Here is a 17854-nt window from a genome sequence, read left to right on the forward strand (position 1 = left end):
AATGGCCTTTACTCTGTTCTCATCCTTCTTGATCTGTCTGCAGCCTTTGACACCGTTGATCACTGTCTTCTAGTTGATATCCTCTCTGATCTTGGGTTCTCAGACTCTGTTCTCGACTGGTTTAGATCTTACTTGTCTGGCAGATCTTTTGCAGTAGTTGCAGGGGGCCAGACTTCTTCTCCTGTTCCCTTATCTGTTGGAGTTCCCCAGGGCTCTGTTCTGGGTCCCCTTCTGTTTTCTCTCTACACACTGTCCTTAGGAAAACTCATCAGCTCTTTTGGCTTTTCCTACCATCTGTATGCCGATGACACCCAGCTGTATCTTTCCGCCCCTGACCTTTCTCCAAGGCTTGAACAGCAAGTTTCGTCTTGCCTCACAGCTGTCTCGCAGTGGATGCGCCATCGGCGTTTGAAGCTCAACATGTCCAAGACGGAGCTTCTTGTCTTTCCTCCTAAGCCCATCCTTCAACACTCCTTTTCTGTCTCTGTGGACAACATTTCTATTCAACCAGTCCAGCAAGCCCGCAGTCTTGGTTTCATCTTTGACTCTTCTCTGTCGTGTATCCCTCAGATCCAGACCACAGCCAAGGCTTGTAGATTCTTTTTATACAATATTGCCAAAATCCGACCATATCTCTCCGCCTCTACTGCCAAGATCCTGGTCCATGCCCTAGTGGTCTCACGACTTGATTACTGTAACGTCCTCCTGGCTGGGCTTCCTCTTTCTCACCTCCGTACTTTAATCTCTGTCCAGCATTCAGCTGCACGCATTATCACATCCGCCCACCGCTCTGACCACATCTCTCCTTTGCTGGCATCTCTTCACTGGCTCCCCCTCCCTTCCCGCATTCAGTATAAGCTCCTGCTGTCCACGTTTAAAGCCCTCCATGGCCTGGCCCCTCCTTACTTATCAGACCTTCTTTCTCCTCACCTTCCCACCAGGGCCCTCCGTTCTGGTAGTCAAGGTCTGCTGTCCCAGCCCAGGATTTCCTCTGCCCCATCCCGGATTCGCCCCTTTTCACTTGCTGCCCCTCACTCCTGGAACCTTCTTCCCCCACAAGCAAGAGCCATCACTTCTTTAACCAGCTTCAAAACGGAGTTGAAAACCATCCTGTTCAGAGAAGCGTTCCCAGGCATTGCATAATTGTCGCTCACTATTTGATGTTCTTGTGGTCCCTGTTTATTGAACCCTTTCCTGTATTGCTATGTACTGTATATGTATTATCCTACTTGTGAGTATGTATTTTCCCTGGAAAATGATTAACCATCCATTATGAAGCCTCCCCCTCCCTCCAGTCCATCTGCCTTGGTCCAGGCCTTGGAGGTAGAGAGGAACTGCTGGACCTCTTACCCTTTCCCTCCACCACTCCCTCCTCCTTCTGTATCATGTCTTTTTAGACTGTAAGCCCAAGGGCAGGGAATCGTCTAACTAAAAGATTGTATGTACAGCGCTGTGTAAATTTACAGCGCTTCATAAATAAAGGTTAATAATAATAATAATAATATTTTAATGTACCTTTTACGTATGCTTTTAATTATACAGTTTTTTAATAATGTAAGCTGCCCTGAAAGAAGAAGGAAGAGGAGGAGGAATAGTCATCTAATCTATTGACTAATGACTACAAGTACAGAACCAGAAGTGAACAAAGTTTTGGCATTATGATTTTACAATGATTAATTTCCACCAACTCCCAAACTTTCATGCCCATGTCAATATGAGGGGAAACAAGGAAAGGGAAAGACCCAATCTAATGACTATGACAGAACAAATAAAACTAAGAAGTCATCATTGTTAGTTTTTTGCTTTTTATTTTAACTGCCCTGTAGACACTGATATGTAAATGATGTAAATGAGTATGAACAATGTGCTAATTACCTTGAGAAAGAGAAGAACAGCTGAAATGCTGAACCCAAAACTAGGGCTCTAGCTCCTCTGACCAACCATAACAGAGAAATCAGGTGGCAGAAAACAGCTACTACAAGGATTCTTACCTACACTAAGTGCATAACTACACATTAGAAAGGTATACGTTTACCAGTGTGGAATAAAGATGAGAATGTCGCTGTCACAACTTGTACTACGCAGACTATTGTCTAATTACCAATTTGTAAGCCACTCTGGGACCATTTCTGAAGAGTGGTGTATAAATACAATCAATCAATGAATATTTTAAAAGGTTGATTACTGGCTCAGCGCCATTTCTACATGCTGCATTGGTAACTGATACCACACATCCCTTTTTAGAGTCAGATCTGATGACTGTCTAGAGTCAATAAAAGAAAGCTCACATGAACATTTTTAAAAATTAGTCTTAAGAAGTACTGTCATACTCCTTTTTCCCCTCCTCCTCCATCCCTTCTTTGTATGCCCCAATAGGTGTAACCTTTAAGGAACTGCAGATTTTGCTTGCTGTCATTACTACTACTATAGCCAGAGAAAGGCACCGCTTTAGTGTGGCACTATGTATGAAAGCATCCCCAGAACAATGCAGTGTACAGTAGGAAGTTTTGGCTAGAGCAGGCAAGCATCTGCCCCATGTGAAGCAAAAAAGCCAGTACGGTACCAACACATCAGTCCCTTGTCTCGCTTGCAAAACAAAATAATGGGTCCATCCCACATACCAGGACAAGGAAGCCACTGTACAGACTGTACATCTCTATTCAACATCCCTGGAGAACTGCTTTAAAAAGGTATTGTAAAGGGATCTTGTAGCACCTCTGAGACTAACTGGGTGAAGTAAGTTGTAGCATAACCTTCCGCAGATCCACTTCCTCAGATGCATGGAGTGAACTGGTGCCCAGGAAGGACCTTTAAAGAGTTGGTGAGCCAAAAGCAGCCGCCATTCCCCTTGCAACAGTGTTTCCCAACCGAATGTCCCCCAGATGTTACACCAATCCAGCCTCTGTTTAAAGACCTCTAAGGAGGGAGGCTCCACTACACTCCAAGGGAGTTTGTTCCACTGTCGAACAGCCTTTACTCTCAGCAAGTTCCTCCTAATGTTGAGCTGGAATCTCCTTTCCTGGAACTTGCATCCATTGTTCCTGGTCCTGTTCTCTGGAGCAGCAGAAAACAAGTCAGCTCCATCCTCAATTTGACATCCCTTCAAATACCTCTTAACCTTCTCTTCTCCAGGCTAAACATCCCCAACTCCCCAAGTCGTTCCTCATAGGACATGGTTTCCATTTTAGTGGCCCTCCTTTGGACACATGGCTCCAGTTTCTCAATCTCCTTTTTGAACTGGAGGCAGTATTCCAGGTGGGGCCTGACCAGAGCAGGATAGAGTGGCACTATGGCTTCCCTTGATCTAGGCACTGTACTTCTATCGATGCAGCTTAGAATCGCAATGGCCTTCTTAGCTGCTGCATCGCACTGTTGACTCATGTTCAACTTGTGCTCTATACCTGACGCCCAGATCCCTTTCAGACGTCGAAGTCTCCTGAAGCCAGGTCTCCCTCATCCTTTATCTCTGCATATTATTTTTCCTGCCTCAGTGCAATACTTTAGAAGTGAGTGAGGACTGCAGGGTTGGCTGCCGTTCTGGCTGCTGGCTGGGGGCAAAGATGGTCCCATCGGGGTCGGATATGGCATGGGGCCTGGGACTTCCTAGGTGCGAAATCCTGTGCTCTACCAACAGTTTCTACTAATCAATAAAGCAGGCGGGGCATGGGCAGCTCTGTTGAGGGAAGAAAGGAAGGCCACCCTTCCTGATTCCTGATTCCTGATTCCGAAGGGGCTGCAGGGACTGGGAGGGACCACTGGGCGAGGAGGGGAAAGGCGTGCTCGGGAGAGCGTTCGCTAGATTGACCCCTCGGGGCTCCCGTACCCGACATGAACCAACCCCCCCTCACGGAGGAGACAGGAGAGGCTGCTTTGAGGCCGTATCCCGGTACCTTGGAATACTCCTGCGCAAGCTTCTGGTATTTCCCTTGCAGCTCGGCGGCAGCCGCCATGGCCGCTCTACCCACCTCAAGGGACGCACTTCCGGGTTGGGAGGCGGGGCGCCTGTGGTGACGTCACCACGCAGCCACGCTCTGATAACTAGACCGTCCGCCATGCTGGCTCCCCTCCCTTCAACAATAACTTTATCACTATGGAAGATGATGGCCGGAGGAGGAGGCGTGGCATATAGACCACGCCTCCTTATTAGCATAAAAGGGGGACGAGCGGCAGTTACAGTAAGGCGTGTGATAGAATGACTGGGGGCGTGGTATATGAGAAGCCACGCCCCTTATTAGCATAAAAGGAGGGCCTGCCGCAGTTAGATTGGAGCATGTGATAGAACGGCTGGAGGGGCGTTGGTATTCATAAGACCCCGCCCCCTTGTTAGCATAAAACGAGAAAGAGCGCCAGTTAGATTGCGACCTGATGGAGGGGCGTGGTATAAAAGAAGCCACGCCCTTTTTGCTGCAAAAGACGGATGAATGGCACTCAGGCCGGGACGGTCAACCGCGCTTTACCAGCTTCCTCGCCCGCCATCTTGGTTCCACTCCCGAAGGGAAAGAGGTTTATCACCATGGCGGATGATGGCTGGAGGAAGGGGCGTGGTATATGCGAGGTCACGCCTCCTTTTACCATAAAAGGCGGACTAGCGGCATTCCGACCGGGGCGTGCAACCTCGTTGTGGTGACTGGCCAGTCTGCAATCTTGGCTCTCCTCGACTGTTGCGGACGGAGGAAGAGCTTTATCAGCATGGCAGATGATGGCAGAAGGAGGAGCGTGGCATACATTAAGCCACGCCCCTTTTTCTTATCAGAGGCCGGTGGGCGACAGTCAGGTGGGGTGCGCAAAGCCCCGTCCGTCCCGTTAGTCCTTCATCCCCTCTTGAAGGGACTTGGCCGCGCCCCCTTTTACCATAAAAGGCAGACGAGCGGCCGTTAGTTGGGACACGTGACGGGCTGATGCGGTTGCTGTGGTAACCGAGCGCCGGACCGTTGGGGTTGCCCTTCCTCATTGGAGCGCCTGATGGCTTCGTGGGCTCGGTCTCTATGCTACGGGGTTTCCCACAGCGACCTCCAGCAGGGGTTGTCTGTCTGGGGGGCGCCGTTTCGGAAGGCGCTTCCCAGAATGCAAAGGGGCAGGATTGCCATGGCAACGCCAGACCCTTCGCGACCAAGGCCTGCCCTCGAGTTACATTTTATTGAGTGAAACCAATACGTTTTTCCTTACCCTCCAGTCCTCAGTAAACCAAACAGTCTGAAGTAATACACTCAGAACAAGAAGTATAACACATAAACACGTAAATAGCATGTTCCTTTGTTGCCTCTCTCCTGGGCATATTTCTTCCCTCAGGCAAAACTGCGCCTCTTAGGCTGAATCTACGCTGCAGAATTAATGCGGTTCAACACCACTTTAACCGCCATGGCTCCATCCTATGAAACCCTGGGATTTGTAGTTTGTTGCGGAGCCAAAGCTTTCCGACAGAGAAGGCTAAATGTCTCACAAGACGACAAACCCCAGAATTCCATAGCATTGAGCCGTGGCAGTTAAAGCAATGCCAAACTCCATTGATTCTGCAGTGCAGCCGTGGCAACTCAGGTCCATGTGGTTGAGGCTCCTCAGCCGTGATCAACACACATAGCAAACTTCCAAGTGCTAAGAAAGAGTACAGACACATCCCGAAATCCACAGAACAGTGATACTATTCAGCCAACTGGAAATGAACAAAACGGCCGAATAAAGGTATCGTGGTTTTGTGGATTCTGGGTCTTACTCTCCTGTACTTTGCTATAATATGGCCAACACAGCTGCCTCAGGATACATTTCCTAAGAAATATGTATTAGCAAGCTACTGTGGCGTAATGACTCTGGAGTCACTATGACTCTGGAGACCAGGGTTCGAATCCCCACTCGGACATGGAAACCCAATGGGTGGCCTTGGGCAGGTCACACTCTCTCAGCCTAAGAGGAAGGCAAAGGCAAACCCCCTCTGAACAAGCCTTGCCAAGATAACCTTGCAATAGGGTCGCCCTCAGGGTGGCATAAGCTGGAAACTATTTGAAAGCAAACAACAACAACAATATATTAAGACATTGATGGTCGTTAAGCCCTCCCAGTTATAATAAAGGCTATTTCTCATCTATTCTGTGCACAGGACCAGAGCATGGCTTCCGGACTCTTAGGACTCATGCATCATTTAAACAGCATACCCCCAATGTGGCCCGAATCAGCTTCATTTTGGCCTGTCTGTATAGGGCCATAGTGACCCTAAGGCAAACCTATCATGGGGCCTTCTTGGTAAGCTTTGTTCAGATGAGGCTAGCCTTCCTCCCAGTGGGTTTCATGGCCAAGTGAGAAATCAAACCCTGGTCTGCAGAGTCTCCAGAGTCATGGTCCAATGCTTAAACCGCCATCCCACGCTGGCTTTCAGTGTTATCATAGTCATCTTCAAGTACTTGAAGGTCTGTCACAAGGGAGATACAACCATCTTGTTTTCTGTTGTTCCTGAAGGTTGGACCAAAACCAATAGATTCAAATTACAAAAAAGGGAATACCAACTCAACATTCAGAACTATCCTGCAAGATGGTGGGCTCTCCTCCACCAGACAATTTTAGACTACAGTGAAATAGATAGTTGTCAAAAATGTTCAGCTGTAGAGTCTTCTGCTAGCAAAAAGCTAGCCTAGATAACACTTTGATCCCTTCCAACTCCATCGTTCTATAATTTTATATTAGAAGAGGATTGTTCTGTTGTCCTCCTCCTCCTCCTCCTTCTTCTTCTTCTTCTTGTGTGCCTTCAAGTCATTTCCAGCTTATGGTGACACTAAGATGAACCTATTCAGGGATATAGCCAGGATTTTAGGAAGGGGGGGGAGTCCAGACTAAGTGCCACCATTATATTGGGGCTTGGGTGCGGTGGCGCAGCAGCACACACCATTCATTTTTCTAATGGAAGGGGGGGTCCGGACCCCAAGATCCCCCCCCCCTTGGCTATGTCCCTGACCTATTCAACCTATTCAAAATCACCTGAATAGACTAGAAAGCTGGGCCAAAGCTAACAAAACTAAATTCAACAGGGAGAAATGTAAGGTACTGCACTTAGGGCAGAAAAACGAAATGCACAGATATAGGATGGAGGACACCTGGCTGAATGAAACTACATGTGAAAGGGATCTAGGAGTCCAAGTAGATCACAAGTTGAACATGAGTCAACAGTGTGATGTGGCAGCTAAAAAGGCCAATACGATTTTAGGCTGCATCAATAGAAGTATAGTGTCTAGATCAAGGGAAGTAATAGTGCCACTGTGTTCTACTCTGGTCGGGCCCCACCTGGAATACTGTGTCCAGTTCTGGGCGCCACAGTTCAAAAAGGACATTGAGAAACTGGAGCGTATCCAAAGGAAGGTGACTAAAATGGTGAAAGGTCTGGAAACCATGCCCTATGAGGAACAACTTAGGGAGCTGGGGATGTTTAGTCTGGAGAAGAGAAGATTAAGAGGTGATATGATAGCCCTGTTTAAATACTTAAAGGGATGTCATATTGAGGAGGGAGCAAGCTTGTTTTCTGCTGCTCCAGAGACTAGGACCCGGAGCAATGGATGCAAGCTCCAGGAAAAGAGATTCCACCTCAACATTAGGAGGAACTTCTTGACAGTAAAGGCTGTTTGACAGTGGAATACAATCCCTTGGAGTGTAGTGGAGTCTCCTTCTTTGGAGGTCTTTAAACAGAGGCTGGATGGCCATCTGTCGGGGATGCTTTGATTGAGATTTCCTGCATGGCAAAATGGGGTTGGACTGGATGGCCCTTGTGGTCTTTTCCAACACTACAATTCTATGATTCTGTGATTCTATCATAGGGTTTTCTTGTCAAGAGTTGTTCAGAGGAAGTTTGCCATTGCTTTCCCCTGAGGCTGAGCGTGTGTCTTGCCCCAGGTCACCCACTGGGTTTCAAGGCCAATTGAGGAATCGAACCCTGATCTCCAGAGTCATATTCCAATACTCAAACCACTACACCATACTGGCTCTCTACCTGTTAGTCATGTCCAAGATGTTTTAGGCAACAATTCTCTACATATTTGTGTATGGTTAAAATAGAGAAAATTAAAATAGAGTTTTATTTAACTTCACTTAGACTGTTCCTGGACCTCAGTTTGTATACTGCTGTCTGGTTGATAGTATAGTTAGAACAAATGCTCCAGTGTTTTCAGTGGCTGTGCCTCATGCTGCTTCTGATGCCACATGCACACATTTCTTGTACTATGAGAGACAAATGTTTCCAGGACAAAAGACTTGCCAGCCTCTCTCCCTGCACCCACCCCAAGGATTATTAGCATTTGCCATCAGCCTTGACATTGGCTCCGTTTTCCAGCTGTAAAGCGAACGGAAGAAGCAGGTGGTACATTGGCACTGCTGCTGCTGAGTCTTTAGCCTCAGCCATGCCAGCTTGGACTCTGGCAGGGGAAATGCCCAGAGCCAACCCTTCCTTTAGCCCATTTGCACAAAGGGACCCTAAATTTGGAACTCCTCCAGGGCCCAAAGTACTTTAGTATTGCATTTCATGTGGAACATGAATCAACAGTGTGATGCAGTAGTTAAAAAACCAATGTGAGTCTAGGATTCATTTTTTATAAGTATAAATTCTGGACAGCAAACCTTGATTTTCCATTTTATATAAGGGACACCATTTTGCTATGCCATTATATTTAATGGGATTTGAGCATCCATGGATTTTGTCATCCATTGAGGATCCTGGAACCAAACTCCAGCGGATGACAAGAGTCCACTGTATAGAATCTAGATCAGTGATGTCCAAATTCTAGTCTTCTATGTGTTTTGGACTTCAGGTCCCAGAAGCCTCAGCCACCTTGACCAATGGTATGGGATGCTAGGAGCTGAAGTCCAAAACACCTGGGAAGGCCAGAATTTGGACATCACTGGTCTAGATCAAGGAAAGTATTAGTATCAATCTATTCTGCTGTGGTCAGGTCTCACCTGATTGAATATTGGAATATTGTGTCCAGTTCTGGGCACCACAATTCAAAAAGGATGTTGACAAGATGGAGCATGTCCAGACAAGTGTGACCAAAATGGTGAAGGTCCTGGAAACCATGTCTGATGTAGAGAGATTTAGGGAGCTGGGTATGTTTAGGCTGGAGAAGAGACGGTTAAGAGGTGATATGATAGCCCTGTTTAAGTAGGGGAGCCATATCTCAATGAAGCAAGCTTGTTTTCTGCTTCTCCAGAGAACAGGGCCTGGAACAATGGATGCAAGCTTCAGGAAAAGAGATTCCACCTAAACATTAGGAAGAACTTCCTGACAGTAGGAGCTATTTGATAGTGATACACGCTTCCTCAGAGAGTGGTGGAGTTTCCTTCTTTGGAGGTTTCTAAACAGAGGCTGGATGGCCATCTGTTGGGGTTCCTTTGACTGAGAGTTACTGCATGGCAGGGGGTTGGACTGGATGGCCCTTGAGGTCTCTTCCAACTCTATGAATCAAGAGTTCGAGGACTGTCCCTGCAAAATCAGGACAATTGGAGAGTATGACTTTGTGCTCTCACCCCAGCTTTGTTCCAGAGGGCCCCCGAGTGTAAAAGGTGTTTATTCCTATAGTGCTGTCCAGTCCACTATCAGACAGACAGCTTTTGGATACAACCTTTCATCTGTAGAAATTTTGTTTCTTAGCTCTGCTGCAACAAGTAGCCCTGGGCTCTAAGCAGTATTTCCTGTTTCTTTCAGTAAACAGACTTGAACCTTGACAGGGCCCAGCCCTTTCTGATAATGCCATGCTCTGCTTACAAATATTTTTCATGATTCAAATCACTCCAAAATGAAACCTAATTAAGGATTCCTACATCTCTGTGAATAAATACAATGTGCACTTTACCTTGGATACACAAGGGGGAGCTTTTTGCCTGTGCTTGGAACACACTGCATATCTTATTTTCTAAGAGAAAAAGTAGTTTTTTGGAACTTTTAATAAATCAATAAATATATTAATAGAGTATTAATTTTAAGCAGTACTACAGAAAAAAAGTATATTGGGTTCAATTAACAAAAATTCCTAAAGGAGTTGATGTTGACGTAGTGCAGAAAAATTTGTTTTCTAAACTGAAAGTCGTGATTATTGATTTTTGTTTGGTAAAGCATATACCTCCCTCACTCACTCTGAGATTCTGAAGAGAAGATTTTGCCCCTTTATTTATATGAGACTAGGTACTTTCTTTCTGCAAACTGATCTTCTTGCTGCACTAGCAAGCCTGCTAGTATGGGTCACCTTCTCTTCCAAATTCGACAGGAACAGTCCCAGTTCATCTTCTGCCATCCCATTTTTTTCAGCTGCTTTTAAAGTCCTCCTCTCACTTTCTCCCTTCATCCTCAGATTAGTTCTATTGCTGCAAACTGAGTTTAAAGTGCAAAAGGAGTTTGTACTCAATTCACCGAACTAGAGGAGGAGAGAAGGAGGTGGAAACTTGCCCTTTCCAGTAGATTCAGTCGAAAGCAAACTGCTGCAGACTCCTAGCTTTTGTGTCCTTCCTTATTAATAACTTTTGCCATCCGCCTCCCTCCTCTCCCTCCAGTTAACTGAGTACAAAATACTTTTGCACTTTGAGCTCAGTTTCCACAATGGCTCCTTTTCATCCTGGAGAGAAGTGACCACTGGGGTCCCACAGGATTCTGTCCTGGGCCCAGTGCTATTAAATATCTTTATCAATGACTTGGAGAACAATTGGGCACATACTCATCAAATTTTCAGATGACACCAAATTAGGAGGAGTAGCTAATACCCCAGAGGACAGAATCAAAATTCCAAATGACCTTAATAGATTAGAAAGCTGGGCCAAAACTAACAAAATGAATTTCAACAGGGAAATTAGGGCGGGAAAATGCAATGAACAGATATAGGATGGGGGACACATGGCTGAGTGAAATTACGTGTGAAAGGGATCTAGGCCTCCAAGCAGGCTACAAATTGAACATGAGTCAACAGCGGCAGTTAAAGAGGCCAATGCAATTTTAGGCTGCATCAATACAAGTATAGTGTCTAGATCAAGAGAAGTAATAGTGCCACTGTATTCAGCTCTGGTCAGGCCCCACCTGGAATATTGTGTCCAGTTCTGGGCACCACAATTTAAAAAGGACATTGAGAAACTGGAGCGTGTCCAGAGGAGGGCGACTAAAATGGTGAAGGGTCTGGAAACCTTGCCCTATGAGGAAAGACTCAGGAAGCTGGGGATGTTTAGCCTGGAGAAGAGAAGGTTAAAGAGGTGATATGATAGCCCTGTTTAAATATTAGAAGGGATGTCATACTGAGGAAGGAGCTGACTAGTTTTCTGCTGCTCCAGAGACTAGGACCCAGAGCAATGGATGCAACCTACTGAAAAAAAGATTCCACCTCAACATTAGGAGGAACTTCCTGACAGGGCTATTCGACAGTGGAACAAACTCTCTTGGAGTGTAGTGGAGTCTCCTTCTTTGGAGGTCTTTAAACAGAGGCTGGATGGCCATCTGTCGGGGATGCTTTGATTGAAAGTTCCAGCATGGCAGAATGGGGTTGGACTGGATGGCCCTTGCGGTCTCTCCCAACTCTATGGTGGGTTATAAACCGCCATAAAGTACATGCTCTGCACGTACTAGGGTTAGGAAGGGCCGTATTAGGGTTAGGAAGGTTCTTACCTTCCTGACGGCCCTTCCTCCCAGTACGTGCGGAGCGCGGACTTTATGGCGGCGCCCATCCACATGGGCGCCGCCATTTTGACGTCTTGGACGCTGTGCGTCCAGACGTGTCGCGGCGGAAGTGATGCCGTGAGGGCGTACTCTGCCCCTCGCGGTGCCACTTCCACATTCTGAAAAGGAGCGCCATTTCGGCACTCCTTTTTCGCTGCGCGGGGAAGCCTCGCGGTCTGGCCGCTGGGGCTTCCCTACGCAGCGAATGGCGGCGGCGGGAAAACGGCCCCTTGAGGGCCGTTTGTAACCCGCCCTTGATTCTATGAAGTAACCCAAGGACAAAAAGGGATAGTGAGAAACAGAGAGGCAATAGGGGGCATTTTAAAAGCATCTCAAAAAGCAAGATGACAGAGGATTAATCCAGACTATTTCTGAGTAACTGGGGCATTTGGAGGGTGTACATTCATTTCTAGCCATGTCTGAAACATGAAGACAAAGTGGAGAAGTGAGAGGAGGGAGAGAAGCAGGGACATTTTAAAAGGATGAAAAAGTGGGACAACAGAAGATTAATCTGGACTGTCCCTGGCAGAACATGACAGCTGGAGGGTATGAAGTCAGCACTAAACAATTGTATAAAAATTGTCTCGAATTTAAGAAGCAATTTAAAACTACATCAATAGATGTTTGTTCAGCTCCTATTTATAATCAAACGTTAAATATATGACATATTAAGATATTCAGGTGGAATAAAATAACAGGTATAAAACTGTTGCAACTACATAAAGCCCTATCTAAAACCCTATATTTGCCTACAAGACAATTAGGGAGAGATATGTGGCAATGTCAATTTTTTTAAAAAAATTCTTGACTACATTCTCCATTTTGATGAATAACTGAGGCAAGGCATACAAAACCTTTAACTATTCCAATGTCTTCATGATCCTCTCCAAAATCATGTAAATCATCTGTGATCATTATTTTAGTTTTCTTCATAGTCAATTGTAACCTTGCTTTCGCATTTTCTTCCTTAACTTGTGCATTTTGTGCATTCCTTAACTTTCAATAATCATTTCATGTCTTTATTCTATTTTCTGCAAGTATGTCGTTTTAAACGGTTGATGTTCCTTCCTACAATTTTCACACCTCCTTTCTCTGAGTCTAATCCTGGTGTTGGCTACCTGATCTTTTTTTCTGGTTCTCTTCCAGCTCAAGAAAATGAAATTAAAATAAAATTTTATTCTACTTTTTCATCCAGGTTTGGTTTTAAACCCCACCCCCCCCACCCCCATTGCAGCCCTACCTGTTTCTAACAGTTCCCTCTTTCTTTTCTGTAGATTGTTATTCCATCATTGACTTTCAAGCGATTATGCAGTTTCAATTAAAGCATTTGCATTCTTCCCAAAGCTTCAGAATAGGTGTCTTGTTGAGGATTTCAAAAGGCTGAGACTCTTTCAAAGTGTAAAACAACTTTAACTGAATAAACAAAAGACAAGAGCTTCTCCAAGGGCATGGAATGAGTCCAAGGCGGAAATTAGAAGAGAAGACAGACTTTGCCAGATTCAGCTCTCAGGTCACTTCACCACAGACTCACTTCTTCTAATCTCTCATTTATGCCTTAAGAACGGGGAGGCTTGGAAGCCCATTTTCTGTTTCAGTAATATCTCTCCTCTCTCTCCTGCCACACTTTTTCATTGGCCCAGGATATACCATAATTGTACATTCAATATTTATAATGGCCTTCCCCAACCTTGGCGCTATTCAGATGCACAGGACTCCAGATCCCATCATTCCCAGCACTTACACTGTATTAAACTTAAAAACATCCTGGAGTAGCTGTGTTGGCCATATAGTGATTCCAGTAACGACAAAAATCCATCAAACAGCAATGTCTTTATTGGGCCAACCAAAATGCACAATATAGATGTTGCAAGCTTCTGAAGTTTCAATGGCTTCTTCATCAGGCAAGGTGTTACAAACCAAGCAGGAGAAAAAATTGAAGATGTTAGTCATAGGCCAGCACTTTGCTATTTCTCTTCTCAGTTAAGATGGTATGGAGATACATATCTTGCCATATGGTACCTCCTCCTCTTGGCCATGTGGCAACTGGGAGATTCTCAAAGTCCACAAAATTTAACACCCATTTGCAACACAACTAACAAGGAAGTATCTTTTTTATGTGGCAAATGGATCTTAAATTTTCTGGATTTTGAGAATCTCCCAGTTGCCACATGGCCAGAAGGAGAAGGTACCAGCCTGCAAGATTCACTATTTGGTGGATTTTTGTTGTTGCTATCTTACACTTAGATAGGCGCGGTGCAGATAGGGTTGCCATATCCCGCCTGGGGGCAGGACTTTCCCGGTTTGGGGCAGGTCCGCACAGTCCCACCCCGGTTTGGCCCCGCCCCCGGGATTCCCCCCCAAGGAGGCTCTGGAGGTGGCTCCGCGATCGTGGAGTCCTCCGAGGCCTGCCTGGGGCTTGGGGGACGCTGTCTCCCAGGCCCCAGCCAGGCCTGGGCAGCAGCTCCGCGATCGCAGAATCCTCCGAGGCCTGGCTGGGGCTTGGGAGACGCTGTCTCCCAGGCCCCAGCCAGGCCCTGGATGCTGCTCCACGATCGTGGAGTCCTCCGAGGCCTGGATGGGGCTTGGGAGACGCTGTCTCCCAGGCCCCAGCCAGGCCCTGGACAAGGTTTAAAAATGTAGGACCTTTTTTTTGCCTGGAGGGGGGGAAAGGTCCAACATTTTTAAACCTTGTCCTACATTTTTCCCAGTTTGGAGGTCCTCAGGGATGGCAACCCTAGGTGCAGACCGTCCAAATGTGCCGTACTCCTGGTGATACTAGGGTTAGGGACTGCGCGACAACCATTATGACGTAAGTGCCGTGCAGCATCCGCACGTCGCCGCACGTCACTTACGTCATGAGTGCACCATTGGTGCATGCGTGATGTCTGCCCTGCAGTGCAAAAAGATCCTGGTTTTTCCCGGTTCTTTTTCCTTTGGAGAGAAGCTGTGTGGTTTGGCAGCTGCAGCTTCCCTCCCGAGGGAAATAGGCCGCCAGCAGGCCATCCTTTTGGGGCGTTCTGTCCTGCGCCATAGTGTAAATAGCATCTTTGGTTAGTAAAAGCTGATTTATAATGTACAGTCAGGACTCCATATCCATGGATTCTGCATTCATAGATTCAACTGTCCATAGCTTGAAAACATATATTTTAAATAATTCCAAAAATTAAACTTTGATTTTGCCATTTTGCATTAGAGACTCCATTTTATTATGCCATCATATATCATATATAATGGGACCTGAGTATCCATAGATTTTGATATCCATGGCGCTGGCCTGGACCCAAAGCGCAGCAGATACCAAGGGCCCACAGTACTGCTATTTGATAACATGTTTTTATTAATACTGTGACAACTACAAGGTTATATTTGTTGTGTTCCTTCAAGCCATTTCCAATTTATGGTGACCCTAAGGTGAATCTATCATGGGGATTTTCTTGGCAAGATTTGTTTAGAATGGGTTTGCCATTGCCTTCCTGTAAGGCTACGAGACTGTGACTTGCCCATGGTCACCTAATGGGTTTCCATGGCTGAGTCTGGTAAATGCATACTGTCACCATTAACTAACATGGAACTTGAGCATGCACAGATTTTAGTATTCCCCATGGATACTGAGGTCCGACTGCAATATAATGCCTATACAGTAGTATACTGACAGCAGGATATTAAAAGTAAGCTTTTCTTCATTTTACTTTAATTTTTTACATATGTTTACTGTGTTATTTAGCTTTTGCATGCATTCAAAAGTTATATATAGTGTGTTATTTGTGATTTTTAGTAGCCAAAATGTATTTGCAAGCCAAAAAACAAAACAAAACAAAAGCCTGGGTTCCACTTTTCAGCCAGTTCCACTTTCCAACAGTCCTCTGGTTCCTAACCCATCAGATAAGTGGGGGCTTCTTGTACTGTATATGCAGCATAGCTTATGGCCATATTCTATCTCTAGCACCTACTAGGATGCAGACTTGCAAGTTTTCACCAAATAGAGCCATCTAGATGTTATGGATAGCAGCTTCCATCATCTTTCAGCCAGCCTTGTCATGCTGGGTGGGGGGATTGTGAGAGTCATATTGCAATACATTCGGACAGGTTGAGCAAGATTTTGTAAACAGTTGTCCCACAGTTCAATTCCAAGATATCTCTATTTCTTTTTCAAAGCCACCTGAGTTAGTATCTACCACCAGTTTTGTTATAGCAAAACTCATCATGGGAAGAAGTTTCTCTCTATTGCCCGGTCATGTTAAATATTTCACAACACAGGCAGTTCATTGTGAGTCACTGAAAGTCATCAGCCAAAACCAAGGCCCACGGATGCTGATGCTGCAGAGCTCTGAAGCGCTGTTTTGTTTCTGTTATCATAGCAACAGCAAGGCTGAGCAGCAAGATGTATGTGCTTTCTCATAACAGATCTGACAAATTCTTTCATGTCGGGCAGTGCCTTTTAAATCTCTTCAAATCCATTTACTCTTCTCTGAGCCAAGTACCAGCAAGTGGGAGATGAGAGCAGGAGGAAAGACAGGTGTGTTCTTGGCTTACAGTTGAACCCCATAAACATTATAATACCTGTAGAGCAGTTGGCACTGCTGTTTTTGTACTGTACAATCCTATGCAAAGGAAATATTTCCCATCTTGAAGGATGATCCTAGTTCTCATTTCACTCTCCTTTTCCTATAGGAACCACTTCCTAGTCAGATATTGGGGCCAAATAGAGCCCAATGTCTCGTCTACATGGGCCAGGATATCCCCACTTGCTGCCATTGTAAAGGTTCTCTGTTCTGGCATGGGGCAGCTGTGCACATGCACATCCCACTAAGCCACTCGATGCGCCCACTGCCACCACAGGTTGCATTGCTCTGAGGTCAGAATGAGATGCCCAGCCTTGATCTGGACACCTTGTTCTGCTCTCAGAGTGACAGTTGGCAGCTATGGATAAACTGGGCAGCTCAGCGGGATACATTTTGAATGGTTACCCCAGTGCCAGAGCGGAGAGCTCTGGACCTTCTTGGAAGATCCAGAATAAAAGGTAACTTTTAAAAATTTGTTGTAAATATAGCCCAGTTCTGGTGCTGAATGTGCCAGATGCCTTCTAGTCTGTTTGCACCAGAACTAGGAACTAGTCTGTGTGTCATCTGGACTCCCCATGGAGAAGATGTAGGGAATCTGGTGCATTTGGCTCATGCAGACAAGGCCAGAGTCATTTTTAATGAGCTATAATAGACAAAGCTTCAATTTAATGTAGACAGGAATGCTTTCTAAAGTCTGTAACAATCACATGCCATTTTGTGAGGTCTTAGGGGTATCCCCCCAACTTGTCTTCTGTTTGTTTTCTACAGCAAAAAACATTTTTGAGAAGGGCTGAAACAGGTCCTGGTTTGTGGGTCATATTTGTAACTACTATAACCTGCATTTGTGCTCTCTCAATTTAATTCCTTCATGGAAGAAGAGAATTGTTCATTTGTTCGATGGATTTTACAAATAATACTTGTATAATATATGAAGCCTGTTCACAAGTTCCATCACCAACAGATGCCAGGATAATGATGATTAGTGGCCTTATGTTATGTAGCATGAGTGATAATATAACATATGTAGCCTCCAACCTCCCCAAACAATGTGAAGCCTCAGCCACCAACCATGAAGTCATCAGCTTACTACTGATTTTTGGCAAATGTACACAGATGTTTTTGTTCTAAAACAAGGGGCACTGGAATGCCTTGAGAGCAAAATCACATAATTAGAGTCTCCTCAGAGTGTGGTTCTTCTTTAAAATAAGGCACTCATTTTGGGAGTATCTTGTTTTAATGTCAAATGGATGAAATAGAAGTGAGGGTTTCCGATTTTGGGTTGCCAGTATGCTGCTGGGGTTGATAACCAAGAACCGTTTCAAATACTCTCCCATAGGCAGCCTCTTATCTCCATGGGCCTTGACAGGCTTATTTGACAGCTGTGCCAAGTATCATAAAACACCTCTTTTCCCACCCACAATGCCCCTGACATACCCATGCTGCAGGGCACTGTGAGCAGTTAAACATCATAGTTCCCAAATCCAACTGCTTGATGTTGGAATACTGATTAAAAAGAAAAGGAGGGGAGAAATGATGAAGTGCTGGGAGTAGGGTTGCCACAATGAAAATGTTAGAGGGCTTCTGTACCTTTAATGGTTGTGTCATTTCAGCAGGTACTGGTTGTTACCTG

General features: G+C 45.5%; 1 protein-coding gene across 8 annotated transcripts in view; it reads right to left on the bottom strand.

The window, feature by feature from the left end:
• Window positions 1–4819, bottom strand: part of PPP1R21 (protein phosphatase 1 regulatory subunit 21) — a 68497-nt gene extending 63678 nt beyond the window's left edge. For 5 of the 8 annotated variants that reach the window (XR_016281656.1, XR_016281658.1, XR_016281655.1 and 2 more), the window contains exon 1: window positions 3891–3970. Coding sequence is in view for 1 of the 8 variants with exons in the window: in XM_089528970.1 (XP_089385096.1) it covers window positions 3891–3950 (60 nt within the window). In the remaining 7 variants the exon portion in view is untranslated. Of the gene's footprint in view, window positions 1–3890; window positions 4158–4362; window positions 4530–4572 lie in introns of those variants that run through there. The other 3 variants (XR_016281657.1, XR_016281659.1, XR_016281660.1) reach the window with 3 other exon arrangements.
• Window positions 4820–17854: the final 13035 nt, after the last annotated feature.

This window comes from Sceloporus occidentalis, unplaced genomic scaffold (genome assembly GCF_023333645.1).
Source record: "Sceloporus occidentalis isolate IW3139 unplaced genomic scaffold, rSceOcc1.0.p SCAF_6, whole genome shotgun sequence".
Classification (NCBI taxonomy): domain Eukaryota; kingdom Metazoa; phylum Chordata; class Lepidosauria; order Squamata; family Phrynosomatidae; genus Sceloporus; species Sceloporus occidentalis.